The following is a 13140-nucleotide window of genomic DNA, read 5'->3' on the forward strand; positions in this document are numbered from 1 at the left end:
GCGAACTTGGTTGCCGATTCACATACGCTCTAAGTTGTAATTTTTTTATTTATTTTTCTGTCTTTATTGGAAAGTTTGATTTTAGATTGCCGTAGTTCATTCATTTATACGAAAAATTATATTTGTGTGGCATATTTGCAGGGATTTTATTAAAAATTGAAAGGGCAGCATGATTCTCTCAGGGCTCTCTTTGCACTTAGAAATTTAACTTAGAAATCAAAAATCTATAGTTTTCCAAGTTTCTAAGTCGAGATTTGTTTTTGGGGACTATATACACACGCTGCTCATTTGCCAGATATTCAATTTTCAAGTCAAGTCAAGTCAAGTCTAAGTCTTGCATAACTGAGTTTTCAAATCTACAAACCTAAATATCGCACACCGTCTTCTAAAGGGACACAACTCAAAATTACACGTTTGTCAGAAAATGCGAAAAACTATTTCTTAGCACATGACAATCATATGGGCAGGGGAGACTACCTTTGCCTCAGCTTTTGCTCTGTATAAATTTTCATAAATTCAAAAATACCAAATTTGGAGTTGTGCCTCTTTTGAAGACGGTGTGCGACCTCTTTTGAAGACGGTGTGCGACTGTATGTACAGCCTTACAAGAAAACAAAAAGGAGTTCACCGTACACCTCTAAGTCTTAAGTGTGTTTGCAAGGCATTTTTGGACCATTTTTTTTTTGGCCTAGCCTAGATGTCGCATAATTACATTATTCGCTGACGCCTATATTCATAAAAAAATTTTTTTTAAATGTTTCTACTGAAATAATCGAACAATTTCCTTAGCAAAAGTTTAATAATTTTTGGTGGGATTTAAGTTACTGACATTAGATTAGTACGTTATGGTGATAAGAACTGAGATATAGGGGATAAGTACGAAAACGGGGAACTTGAGGTCAATGAGCTTTGAAACATAAAAAACAATGTCTTCTCTAGATAAGAATATATCATACATTAAGACTTTAAACGCCGAAAATATCGACACCTCTAAACCATACCTTAGACTAAGTCACCTTAAAGCATAAACAGACGGCAGCGTTGATCCAGATTAACTCGGACTTAATCCGGATCAACCGCAGTTAACTCCCGAGTTAGTCCGGTTCAAGGCTGCCGTCTGTTTATGCTTTTAGACTAAGTTAGACTTAGCACAGTATGGTTTGGAGGCGTCGATATGAGGAGAAATATAATAATGCGACCGTACATTCGGCAAAAAAATCAAAAACAAAATGGCTTCGCATAAATACTTTGGATTCGAAAGATTTTTTTTCTGGTATGGTCTAATGAACATACCTACCCAGAAACAAATTTTGGGACTAAGCTCTAAAGAGACTACTCCGAGATTAGTCTCAATGGCGTGCAATTGAGAATCAATTAGTCTCAACTAGTCTCAAGGTAGGATTTATTGGAGATCAATTAGTCTCCGACTCATCTCTAACGGGTACAATTTACGATATGTACTGACTAATCAACATAATTTCATATGCGGTGTTGGCATGCGGTGTTGGCATGTAGGGAAAGTGTTCGCTTAGCAAAGGGCTTGGTAGAACAAAAGCGAGTAGATTATTCTATATAAGAGATCAAAAGCAGCATTAGTCGCATGTTGCTTTACGATTGCATCCGGAGTCATCCCGGATTAGCCGAATTTTTTCCAGGGTATGTATTGCCACAAATATAAATGAGTTCGCCTGTACATACTCGTATAAAATTTGGATTAATTTTTTACTCTTATACTATATACTATGGTCTTACCTGAATTGGAAATGTTTGCAATTTAGATGTTTTCAAAACAAAAGTCGCAAGTACATACATGCATATGTACATAAATATATACACAGCGGTTAAAATAATAGCAGCGAAATTAAAAATGATATTGTTTGCAACTCCTGTTTATTTATTTATTTTTAATAATTTTCATTTAAAATATAGTTCGATCGATAACAGGAACCATAGAAATAAAATTTAAAAAAATTGCACAAAGTTCACGAAAATGAATCTAACTTCAAAAAATATTCATCAAAATTTCATACTTTTTATTTAGATTTTTGGAATTTTTTTGAGTATGCAGTTTTGTAGCCCATTCAATTTTAGTACATTAAAGTGCAAGTTTCAAGTCACTAAAAATTACCGTTGATTTTTTTTTTTCTGAGGATGTTCAGCATTTTCTTACACGTAACGTATGAACAAAATCAATTTTTATATGGAAGAGAATGCGCAACACCCTCGAAAAAAAAAATTAAAAAAAGGTAATTTTTAGTGAAACTTTGATGAACATTTTTTGAAGTTTGTTTCATTTTTGTGAACTTTGTGTAATTTCTGACATTTTTATTTCTGTGGTTTCTGTTATAGATCGAATCATGGTGAAATAATAATAAGATGTTGTCACTTAGAGGGTGGTTGTTGTAGTTTTGGCAATTTCGGCATACCAGTGTTACAGTAATGCCTACTTTATTTATTCCAATTTCAATTCTGGGCAAAATAGAACAAAAAATGGAGCTGACAATTTTGTGAAAAAAGTATGCGTAGGTATCATTTACTACGTTTATACGCACGTATTATTTGCAAATAACAATTTGCAAAATGGCAAACTGTGCCGTATAAACGCTGATTTAATTTTTTATTTGCAAATAACTAAATCACGCAAATAAGTATTGATTAGTGGTACTATTTGCAAATAAGCGCAATACGCCGCCATTCTTAGGTTTATTTTCTTTTTCGATGGGCCTTTTAATAATCAAGACCAAGATTACGTATAAACATAAACCTTTTTCTTTGTTTCGCTTTTGCTTTGACTTTTCGTTTCAAATTCATTGGAAAATTTGATCGATAATTTCCAATAATTGTGATTTTGTAAGTAAATTTTTAGTAAAATTTATACTATATATATCCAACATATTATTGGAGCAATGCCTCGGATGGCTACGATAATGCACTTTGATCTAACAAAATAAACGCATAATTATTTTATAAAATAACTGATAGAATTCAGAAATGTAATTTTAACAGGTAACAAAAATAAAGGCAATAATAAAATTCCCTTTAAAGTTAAGATAATTAAAAACTAAGTACGCATATACATATATGCTTAACTTAAGGAAAAAAATACAAATAAAGTTCCATACGGGCTAATATGTCATTTTTATTAGAATTTAAGAATAATTAAATAAAGAGAATGGTATAATTTAATTTGTTATAATATGAATAAATGAAAGACGGAAAATAGTCCCTATTTTTTAAATTTTAACCATCATCACATGTGTGTGGTACGACCGTGTGGCCTTTTAAGTTTTACAAATAATAATTTTAAGGTAGAAAAATTAAACTGAATAATAATTATTAAAATCAATATATTTGATCGAAAAAATAAAACTAAGTAATAATAATTTCATTTGAGCGAAAAAATGAAACTGTAATTACACTGGTTTACGGAAAAAATATTTTATTAATGCAAGCTTCATTTAACTGGTGTGGGGTCCACTGATATATGTATGTATTGGAAATAGTACCCAAAAAGTAGTAAAAATAATCCTAATCTTTTCTACCTTTTTCTACTACCCCAAAATGCATGGCCCCTATTGGCATGCAGAAAAAGTGAGGTAATATAAGTGACATCACCTTATATTTATTTCACCATGAGATCGAACTATATTTTAAATGAAAACTATTAAAAATCAATAAATTAACAGGAGTTACAAATAATATCGCCAAAATAACGTAAGCGAATTTTTTTTCAAAATTTTATTTTTGATGCAGAAATGCATCTAGATTCTCTAGGAACATTTCTGCATCAAAAAGAAAATTTTGAGTAAAATGTCGCTTACGTTATTTTGGCGGTTAGGGCTCGATATCATTTAGAATTTTGCTGCTATTATTTTTATTGCTGCGAACATACATATACATATACATATGTATGCATGTCTGTATGATTTTTTGGACTTTAATTTTAAACGGAAAGGTAGGTGGATTTACGCAAATATGTTGCTCGACTTGTTACTAAATGCTGATTTATAAAAGTATGCCACTGACTGCGGTAGCATCGAAACGTGCGATGGAAAGTTCGCTAGCTTTGACGGTGTACACGTGATCATAATTGACATACAAATTGAATGATTATTTCAGCTATTTGGCTGAATATCTATTTGAGGATTAGGGTTTATGAACTCGTAAATTTTTAATTATAGTATGTAGGAGGGTAAGTGAATAGGCGTTGCGATTAAATAACAATGTCATGTAATCGGTTGGACTTGTTGGATTATGTAATTAATTCGCATAGGTCAATGGGGTAGGTGCCTTTGCCCTGGAGTAATCACATTCGTTTTCAAGAGGTTCTTTGTTGTATAATAAAATGTCGCCAGTGATACTGCAAAACGTAATACATACTCTCATAAACTTAAGGCAAAACTGTCTACGTTTTGCTGATGAAGATGAACGATTAACGGTAGCGTTCAGATATGTTCAAGTGACAGATCATTTAAGCACCAATGGTATTAACTGGCGTAGAACGTTTTACAGCATGGCTACTTCTTCTGTTCTCCACTTTTATGCGCTTTTTGGCACAAGCGAGTGGTCAAATCGAATTTGCAAAATATACATCGTCACATATTTTCAGTTGAATTTTCCCAATTATTGCAAACAAGTAAATACTGGAACACTTCTAGCAACACTTTGAATAAAAGATTTTGCGAATTTACAGAAAAGAAAAACTTCATACTAATTAGATGGATTCTATCTGTATTAAAAGATTTTGTATTACAGTATTTTGGCCTTATCGGATTTTCACTGCCACTTGTGGACTTAACAAATTTTCCTTGTATTGAATATAAATGAGAAAAAACAAAGCAAGTACCTTAATCCTTTTCAAAACATTGTATTTTTAATTTCACTTGATTCTTTTATCAAATTAAGAGGTTTCATAAAAAGCGGATTTATCAACTTTTCACTCTAAGTTAACGAGATACTACACATATGGCAGCATTAATCCAGATCAACTCGTTAATTTGGAATTACCTCGGCTTAGCAGGTCCTGCAGTCCTGGAATTAATTTGGATCAGAGGAATTTCCGATGACAACACTAGCCAAACCGACCAGCTGTTATCTATGGTACAAGTGAGAGTGGTGAGAGCTGCGGACTGCAATTCCGTAGGACCCAGGTTGGATCCTCGATTCAAGTGATTACTAATATTTTTGTATACATTTTATTTTAATTTAATTTTTTTTCTTTTATTTCATTTTATGTATTTTATTATTTGATAATTAAATTTTTTTTTACTTTAATTTTATTAGAAAAGTCCACTGCTATAATAACATAAAAAAATAAAAGCAATAATTGAATGAATTAAAAAAAAACTGAAAGCTCCACTGACCGTAGGACTCGAACTCACGATCTCACGATCCTCTAATCTGCATTACTGCCACCTGTCAGGGTACATTTTTGTCTATTCTTTTACTGACATCCTACCTGTTGCTGGCGGGAGTACACACCCAGGCATGCGAAGAGCGATGTCCACGTTCGGGTAAATGGTTTGAAGACCTTCAGCTCTTAGCCATTCCAACAAACTGATAGCACTCTCCCGTTCCTAATTTTTTGTGATGTACTGGGCATGAAAGTGGAGGTATTCTTCTTCAAAGTCTGCAGAAAAAACTATTTGTAATGCCGTAGCCTTTTCTTCGACTTCAGACGCGCTCAATTTCGTAAGATTAGTAACAAAATAAAATTTATTATAAAGTTGCTTATACCTCGGTGTTTTTACAATCATACAGCTTTTAATAGAAAACTACCCGTATACCCGTTTTTGTATTAATTACGTTAAAGCTGTATGATCTAAAAAACGTCTTCCTCTAGTTTTGCGCTGAAACACGCTAAACGATTTTGGGCGAGTCCATTTGAAAATCCCAAGTTAAGCGAAATCTATCTCTACCTAGTCTCTTCCTCCGTTTTGACCAGCATGTTCCGCGGCGTAACAAATGCGTAAAGTGCCATACATTTTCCGAAGGATTTTTCTCTCGAACACGCCAAGGCTGCACGAGATAGATATATAAAGTGTGATTTTCATTCGTCGAGAGCTAATCTCGACTGAATTTCAAGGCAGACTTTTTATTAGTGTTTATGCTCGATCTATGACAGATGATACTTTGTTTTGCCCGCGATCATTACTAGACCCACGCGCTTTACTTCTGCACCTAATTTCGAGAAGGCAGCACAAAACGTCGAGATTGTTGAGGCCGATGATTTCGGATCAGGGAGTCGCCCTGTCTGAAACCATGAACTCTTCAACCGAATATGTGGCCCGTTTCTGTAACTTTGCTATATAACAACGAATCATTCATATCGCAAAGATACAGACACGGGGTAATGAACAAAAGGGTAGGAATTGAATACAGCTGAGCCACTGTGAATAGATACCCACGTGGCTCACTGGGGTACTGCTAAGCTGAAGAAAGCCGCGATGACTGCCTGGGATCATTATATATCATTATTTCAATGACGAATCTGCTGGTTGAGACTAGCCGCCCGTACTTTGATTTAGAACACATGCAACGCAACATCCCTTGTTTAGCCTCAAAGAGCTTGGACAGGTTATTTCGGATTTGGGTGAAACCAAAGTTTGTGCTCAACGCCGTTCTATTTAGCAGGAAAAGTTTAGCATGGATAAGAAGTTTCTCTTCTTGCTACCAAATGCAGCACTGAAACCTAAAAAAAAATTATTGTATGTGTTAATTTACTTATTTATGATCTGACACCACGAGTTGCTGAACCTAGAGTTTGGGTGACCCACAGTGTCATCGCTATTCCTTTATACTAACATGCATCTCTTTTACCAATAGGCCCGAAATTTAAAGGGCGATTCAATTTATAAACTTTCCAGATATTTGTGTCGGATTCTGTACGAAAGCTGGAAAAAAATGTGTGTCGAAGAGGGTTAAACTATATTGTTAAATGTTGACATTGAAATTTTTGCCACTACTACATAATATACATATTAACCACATTCAAACGTGAATGGTTCATTGGAATTAAAAAGGGCACGAGCAGATATTTGCTCATACTAGATGTGTACACCGTTTGTCTGTCGACCGAGTGTTCGGTGATTGCGGATTGTGCAGTGCAACTCATTTAAATTTACTTATTTGAATTATGTAAAATTGCTTTTGTTTTAGAATTTTTGCGCTGATAAGCTTCGAGCTGTTGGTATATAGAATAACTGGCATTGGTGGTGGTTGCTAGATAGTTTGTGGCATGTGGGAAGCTCGAATGCGATCAGTGCATTTTTTGACGCAAGCCAAGTACGACGAAACACTCAGAACCAACGGCAAATGATAAGTGTTGAGTAATAAATACACTAAAAATTAATAATCTACACCTGAATGATAATTCAAATTAATCAGTGGTAATCGAAAAAATCTGCTAATACACTTTGAAGCAAGTNCAACGGCAAATGATAAGTGTTGAGTAATAAATACACTAAAAATTAATAATTTACACCTGAATGATAATTCAAATTAATCAGTGGTAATCGAAAAAATCTGCTAATACTCTTTGAAGCAAGCAATAGTACATAAATAGCCATAAATTTTAACCGAATTTCGAGCAAATACAGACTTTCCTTATACAAAAGCGAATGTGATAAGCGCACTTAGCTAATCTGCGACTACGATAAGCATTCACGTGAACACTTAATAAGTACTTTAACGCAAAAAAAATGTATAAATTCGCAGTGAACGCGCAAACTGTGCGCGACTAAGTGGCATAACCGCCTAGCGATCGATAATTAACGAGTTCTGTGAAGGACGTTTAGCAAAGGATATCTGAATTGCTTGCCGCCAACAACTGTAGANGTGAAGGACGTTTAGCAAAGGATATCTGAATTGCTTGCCGCCAACAACTGAATTAGTGTCTCCACGCCATGTTCTCGCTCACCAAGCTCTTCACGCTTTGTATTGTGCTGAGTATTTTCGCTGGTTTGCCACGCGCCGCACAGTGCGACTCCTCCTACTATGAGAAGTACTATACGGCTCGTCGTTTCATACCACTCAAGCGCAACTCGTTGATCCCCTACAACTTCACAGTTTCGCTGAGCGATCAGCCGATTGCTAGCTATGAACAAGTCGCTATGGTTGGCGATGCCAAACAGTTGGGCGGATGGCGCGCAGATAAGGCTATCTTGCTCAATCGTACACAGGATCACAAAGTGTGGACGGCCAGCGTAGCGTTACCCGTAAATACAACGGTAAATTATCGTTACTTTATCGCTGCCGTTGACAATGAGACTGGTGTCGTGCACGTACGCCGCTGGGAATCGCACATCAAGGCGCGCAGCTTTGCCGTGGGCACCGTGTCAGGCAATCACACTGATGCTTGTGGCTGGATTGATCCGAAACAACGCGAACTGCAGCGCGGTTGGCTGAATGCGGGCAATATTGTGCAATTCAAGCTCTTTCGCAACCCCTTGAATGTGAATGAGACACGCTTGGGAAATGAAGAGCTGCGCTTGAAGCTGCAGCCGGTGGAGCCGCGTCGCCTGTCTGCCATTCTGCCTTCGGCTAAGGCCAACATGGAATATGTGCGCATGGTTTACGGTGATAGTTACCTCCGCGCACAGCCAGAGTTTGGTGTGCCCTACAAGCCGAACGACATACTCATATTCCACTCGACGGTGTCACGACTGGACCAAGTAGCTTACCTACTGAAGTTGTATGCAACGCAGAACGGCAATGAGCTGGTGCGGCTGGTGGGTTATCAATACATTTATCCGGAATATTTGCAGGGCACCGAAGGCAGCTTCACCATAAATCTTTTGTCGCCCGTTTGGCTGAATGCTATTGGCAGTTTAGAAGTACAGTATTTGGTAATAAAACCACTGCCGAATTCCACAATTGACTTCCACACATCGTTCGTGGATTATTGGCGCAGCAATTGGACGGCGCTAGATGTGGGACATCGTGGTCTGGGTAAGAGTCTGAAGCAGGCGACTAATGCTCCACCGATAATTGAGAATACGGTCGCTTCTATGAAGGCTTCTGCAGAATTGGGCGCTGATTTGGTGGAGTTTGATGTAATGCTGACAAGCGACTTGGTTCCGGTGATCTACCATGACTACTACATCTATGTGTGCATGGATCCCAAGACACCCACCAGCATCGATGACCTCACCAAAGTGCTCATCAAGGATGTTACCTATGAGCAGTTAAAAAATTTAAAGACCTATCAGGTAATTGGCAACAAGATTATCGAGTATCCGGCGCACAATAATGTGGAGCAGGAGGATCAACGACTCTTTCCACTATTCGAAGACTTCCTCACCAAGGTAAATAAATCGGTGGGCTTCGATATTGAAATTAAGTGGCCCCAGTTGACATCGATTGGAACACTCGAGAGCGAACAAACGATTGACAAGAACACCTATATCGATCGCATAGTAGATGTGATGCTACAACATGGCTGCGGACGTTTGAGTTTCTTCACAAGCTTCGATGCCGATATTTGCACGTTGCTGCGCTTTAAGCAGAACATGTATCCGGTTATGTTCCTTTCATCAACTACATTGGGCAGTTTCGCAGATCCACGTTCGGATTCGATCTACGACACTGTGAATAATGCGCAAGCTTTCGATTTGGCAGGCATTGTGCCAAATGCGGTGCACATAAAAAGCAATCCGAATTGGATCCAGGTAGCAACGAAACAGGGGAAAAAAGTATTCTTGTGGGGTGATACACTCAAGGATACCGAATCGATTGCTTGGTTCAAAGAACAGGGACCAACCGGGGTGATATATGATCGAATGGACTTGTGGCTGCCACCCGGCAAGCAAACTATTTTCAAGTTGGAAGACGATTTGCCAGAGTTTTTCCAATTGCAATGCTCACCGAACCAGCAGAAAAAGCCAGAGAATTCAACAATCGAGAGTATACTTAGCAATGTTAATTTATTGTAGATATTACGTAGTGAATTACTTATGTATTTGAATTTGTTTTACAGCAAGAAGAACTTGTGTTAAATGTTCCTTATTTTTGTTGGTGAAAAAGTTTATGAATTCTTTCCTGTGTTTTTATTCTTGGTTGTTGGAGAAGTGGTGATATTTCAAGAGTGGTAAGAAATTGGCAAATTTGGAGTAAGAAAAAAAATCAACGATGAATATTAAATGGTTGTGAAAAAGCATCTTTCGCTTTAAATTGTGATGTTATCTGAAGCCACTTTCGAAAACAGTTAAAATTTCTTTAAAAAACGTTACACAATTTTCGAATGCTATAATAAGTGCCGTCTTCACAAGTAGGTTTTAAAATTTATCAGCCCTTAAAACACTTTTTGCGGAACACAATGTATGTTTAAATGGCACTCAAAATTTAAGGCCTTAATTAATGTGTGACGGTACTGATGTGAAAAGGACCGGAATGGGCGATATCGGGAAGGCATTTAAAAATTTTGCGGGCGGGACGGACCAAAATCTTTTTCCGAGAGCCCGATAAACCCCGCAACCTCCGCAAATTTAAAATAATAACTATAGATCGGCGCCTGCACATATGGTAGTGCTTGGCCGAGCTTCTCCTCCAATTTGTGGTGTGTGTTTTGATGTTGTCACACGAAGGGGAGAGACCTACAGTTTTACGTCGACTCCGAACGTCGGATGTATTTTTAAGAGAAGATGTTTAGTTTTTAATTTTTGGATTTTGTGTTGAACCGAGCTTGAACCCAGGCCCTGCGGATTGGTAGCGCGCAATGCTAACCACGTTTTTTTTATTATCTAAAATTAATTTGAAAGATATGTGAACTTTGCTTAGTGATAGATTTCGGGACCCGCGGCACTCTTCTGAAACACTTCGGGATGGGCGAGTTTATGACTTAAAAACTGAATTTCTGGATGGGCTGAATCGGATTTGAATATTTGGTCAGGCGTAATCAGAATGAGCACGAGTCGAAAATGCAGATGACAGATGCAAATAACTCACCTGATATTCTGGGGGGAATTTACGAAAGCAGACGACTCTATCACAGCCGTAACAAATGACCTATAGAACAACCGAGGTGATTGTGACGTCTCATGGTATTTATGGTCGATACTCAATAAGAAACAAACTAGAGAATTTTTCCCGTTAAAACAAATTCGTTGTAAGAGTTCTTGCCGGTGACAATGCACCAATGCTCTGACTATGGCGTATACCAACAAGTTTTCTAAGCATAAATGGTTTCACAAACACTATTATAACACATTGGTATAAACAAACGCATAGAGGGATTTACCTGCTCTTGGCACTCACACAGGGAATTTACTATGGGCAAGGCTGCCCCAAGTGAAAGCATGAATGAAAGCTTCTTACACGTCATCCTAACCTAAAGTAAACCTACTCGTTGCATAGGCAAATTGACATATTTTAAAGTTGGTGCGCGTAGAATGAAAATGTTAAACAGAGATGTCTAAATGTTGAGAGAAGGAGAAAAGTAATTTAACACCAACCTGTTGAGGAAACTCTTTCATTACTATTAAAGTTTTCGCTACATACTACACATGTATGTACATTAGGGTGGTCCTTAAATATAGGAAACAAATTTTTACACAAGATTTTCTAAGCCTCAACCCCTGGTCGATGCTACTATGCTCGAAGATATCACGTATAAATTTTAGTCCCAATTGGAGATTACTTTATGAAAACGTTTTAACCGTCTCTAATCTTGACCAAAATTTATATGTGATACCTTTGACTTTAGCAGTATCGATTTTGGGTAATAAATGAAACAAATATTTAAAATTTTTGTAGTCTCCATGGAGTCATCTGGCCCTTGTCCCCTTTATATGTGATACCTTCGACTATAGTAGTATCGATCTTGGGTATTAGATGAAAAAAAATAATAATTTTTTTGATTCTCTATAGAGGTATCCCTCTGCGCGGCACACCTTAACCGTCTCCAATCTGTGACCGTGGTATTAGCGATTGAGGGGGTGCGACTGAAAAAATCATTCATTTGATTTTTTAAGGACCACCCTAATGCACATATGTTATTTTATTTCATTCCAATCATTTGTCTTAGATATTGTAAAATTTATCGAAGAGCTGCATCGAAAATGAAGTGCTATTGCGTATGTACGTTTGTACTATTGCACAGTCATATAATTGTACAATTAAGCGACTGTTATAAGCATTGTTGGACTCGCAGGAGCAGTTAATTTGAGTTGACAGCAGAGAATAAAATGCATTCAAGTTTCCTCGGCTGCATTCATTCATTGAACGTTATTGAAACTGTACGGAGTGTCAATTATGAGTTTTTGTGGTGAATATTATATGCAGCAGGCGCACAGGCCGCACAGTGGTTCGGATCGCAAATCTAGCTGGACGAAACTATTTAAACAAATACTCGTTGATGGATCTTTACACCACTTCTTACCTAGGGGATTTTCGAGTCGCTGATTACGAATCTGAAGTCACTTATCAAAAATTCAAAATGGCGGATCCAATATGGCGGACGAAAATTAAAAAAAATCGGTAGATTTCTATGAAACTGGGTATCTGGGGGGTTTTCTGGGTCGCTGATTACATATCTAAAGTCATTTACCAAAAATTCAAAATGGCGGATCCAATATGGCGGACGAAAATTTGAAAAATCGGTAGATTTCTATGTAACTGGGTATCTGGGGATTTTCTGGGTTGCTGATTACGAATCTAAAGTCATTTACTTAATTTACTTTATTTACTTCGGAACGAGCATTTTCATCAGATATTTCTTTCAATTTACTAGTCACATAATCACGGACACCTTATTGTCTTTTAGAAGTTTCAGCAACACCAAATGTCAAACAACTCACTTCTTAAGATTTTCTTAAACACAAATAGATTTCAGAAAAAATTTTATAACAGCGCTTAAAGATTTGCATGCGTTTTATAATTTTTTAAATTCAGAAAGCAGAAAATTCGCGAGGTACTATTTTTTTAAACTCTTACATAACCAAAGGTTTTATAACTCCAAGTATTTTTCTGTTTTAACACACAACCTCTCCCCCCTCTCTCCCGTGGATCCGCCACTGATCTTATATTTATATTCAGATACATTCCTGATAATAATTACTTTGGAATTTTGAGATTTGACATACCGTCACTAAAATGTAAATATCTAAGCCAATTGGTTAGACTTGGTTATCGAACTTACCCTCT

General features: G+C 36.9%; 1 protein-coding gene across 1 annotated transcript; it reads left to right on the plus strand.

The window, feature by feature from the left end:
* Positions 1–7444: 7444 nt before the first annotated feature.
* Positions 7445–10155, plus strand: LOC108370958 (glycerophosphocholine phosphodiesterase GPCPD1-like). Its single transcript, XM_017626417.1, has 2 exons — positions 7445–7832; positions 7888–10155. Exon 2 carries the CDS (start codon positions 7905–7907, stop codon positions 9930–9932), a length of 2028 nt encoding a protein of 675 aa, XP_017481906.1. The 5' UTR covers positions 7445–7832; positions 7888–7904; the 3' UTR covers positions 9933–10155.
* Positions 10156–13140: the final 2985 nt, after the last annotated feature.

The sequence above is a fragment of the Rhagoletis zephyria genome, unplaced genomic scaffold (assembly GCF_001687245.7).
Source record: "Rhagoletis zephyria isolate East Lansing unplaced genomic scaffold, Rhagoletis_zephyria_1.1 Rzeph_scaffold_04593, whole genome shotgun sequence".
NCBI lineage: Eukaryota > Metazoa > Arthropoda > Insecta > Diptera > Tephritidae > Rhagoletis > Rhagoletis zephyria.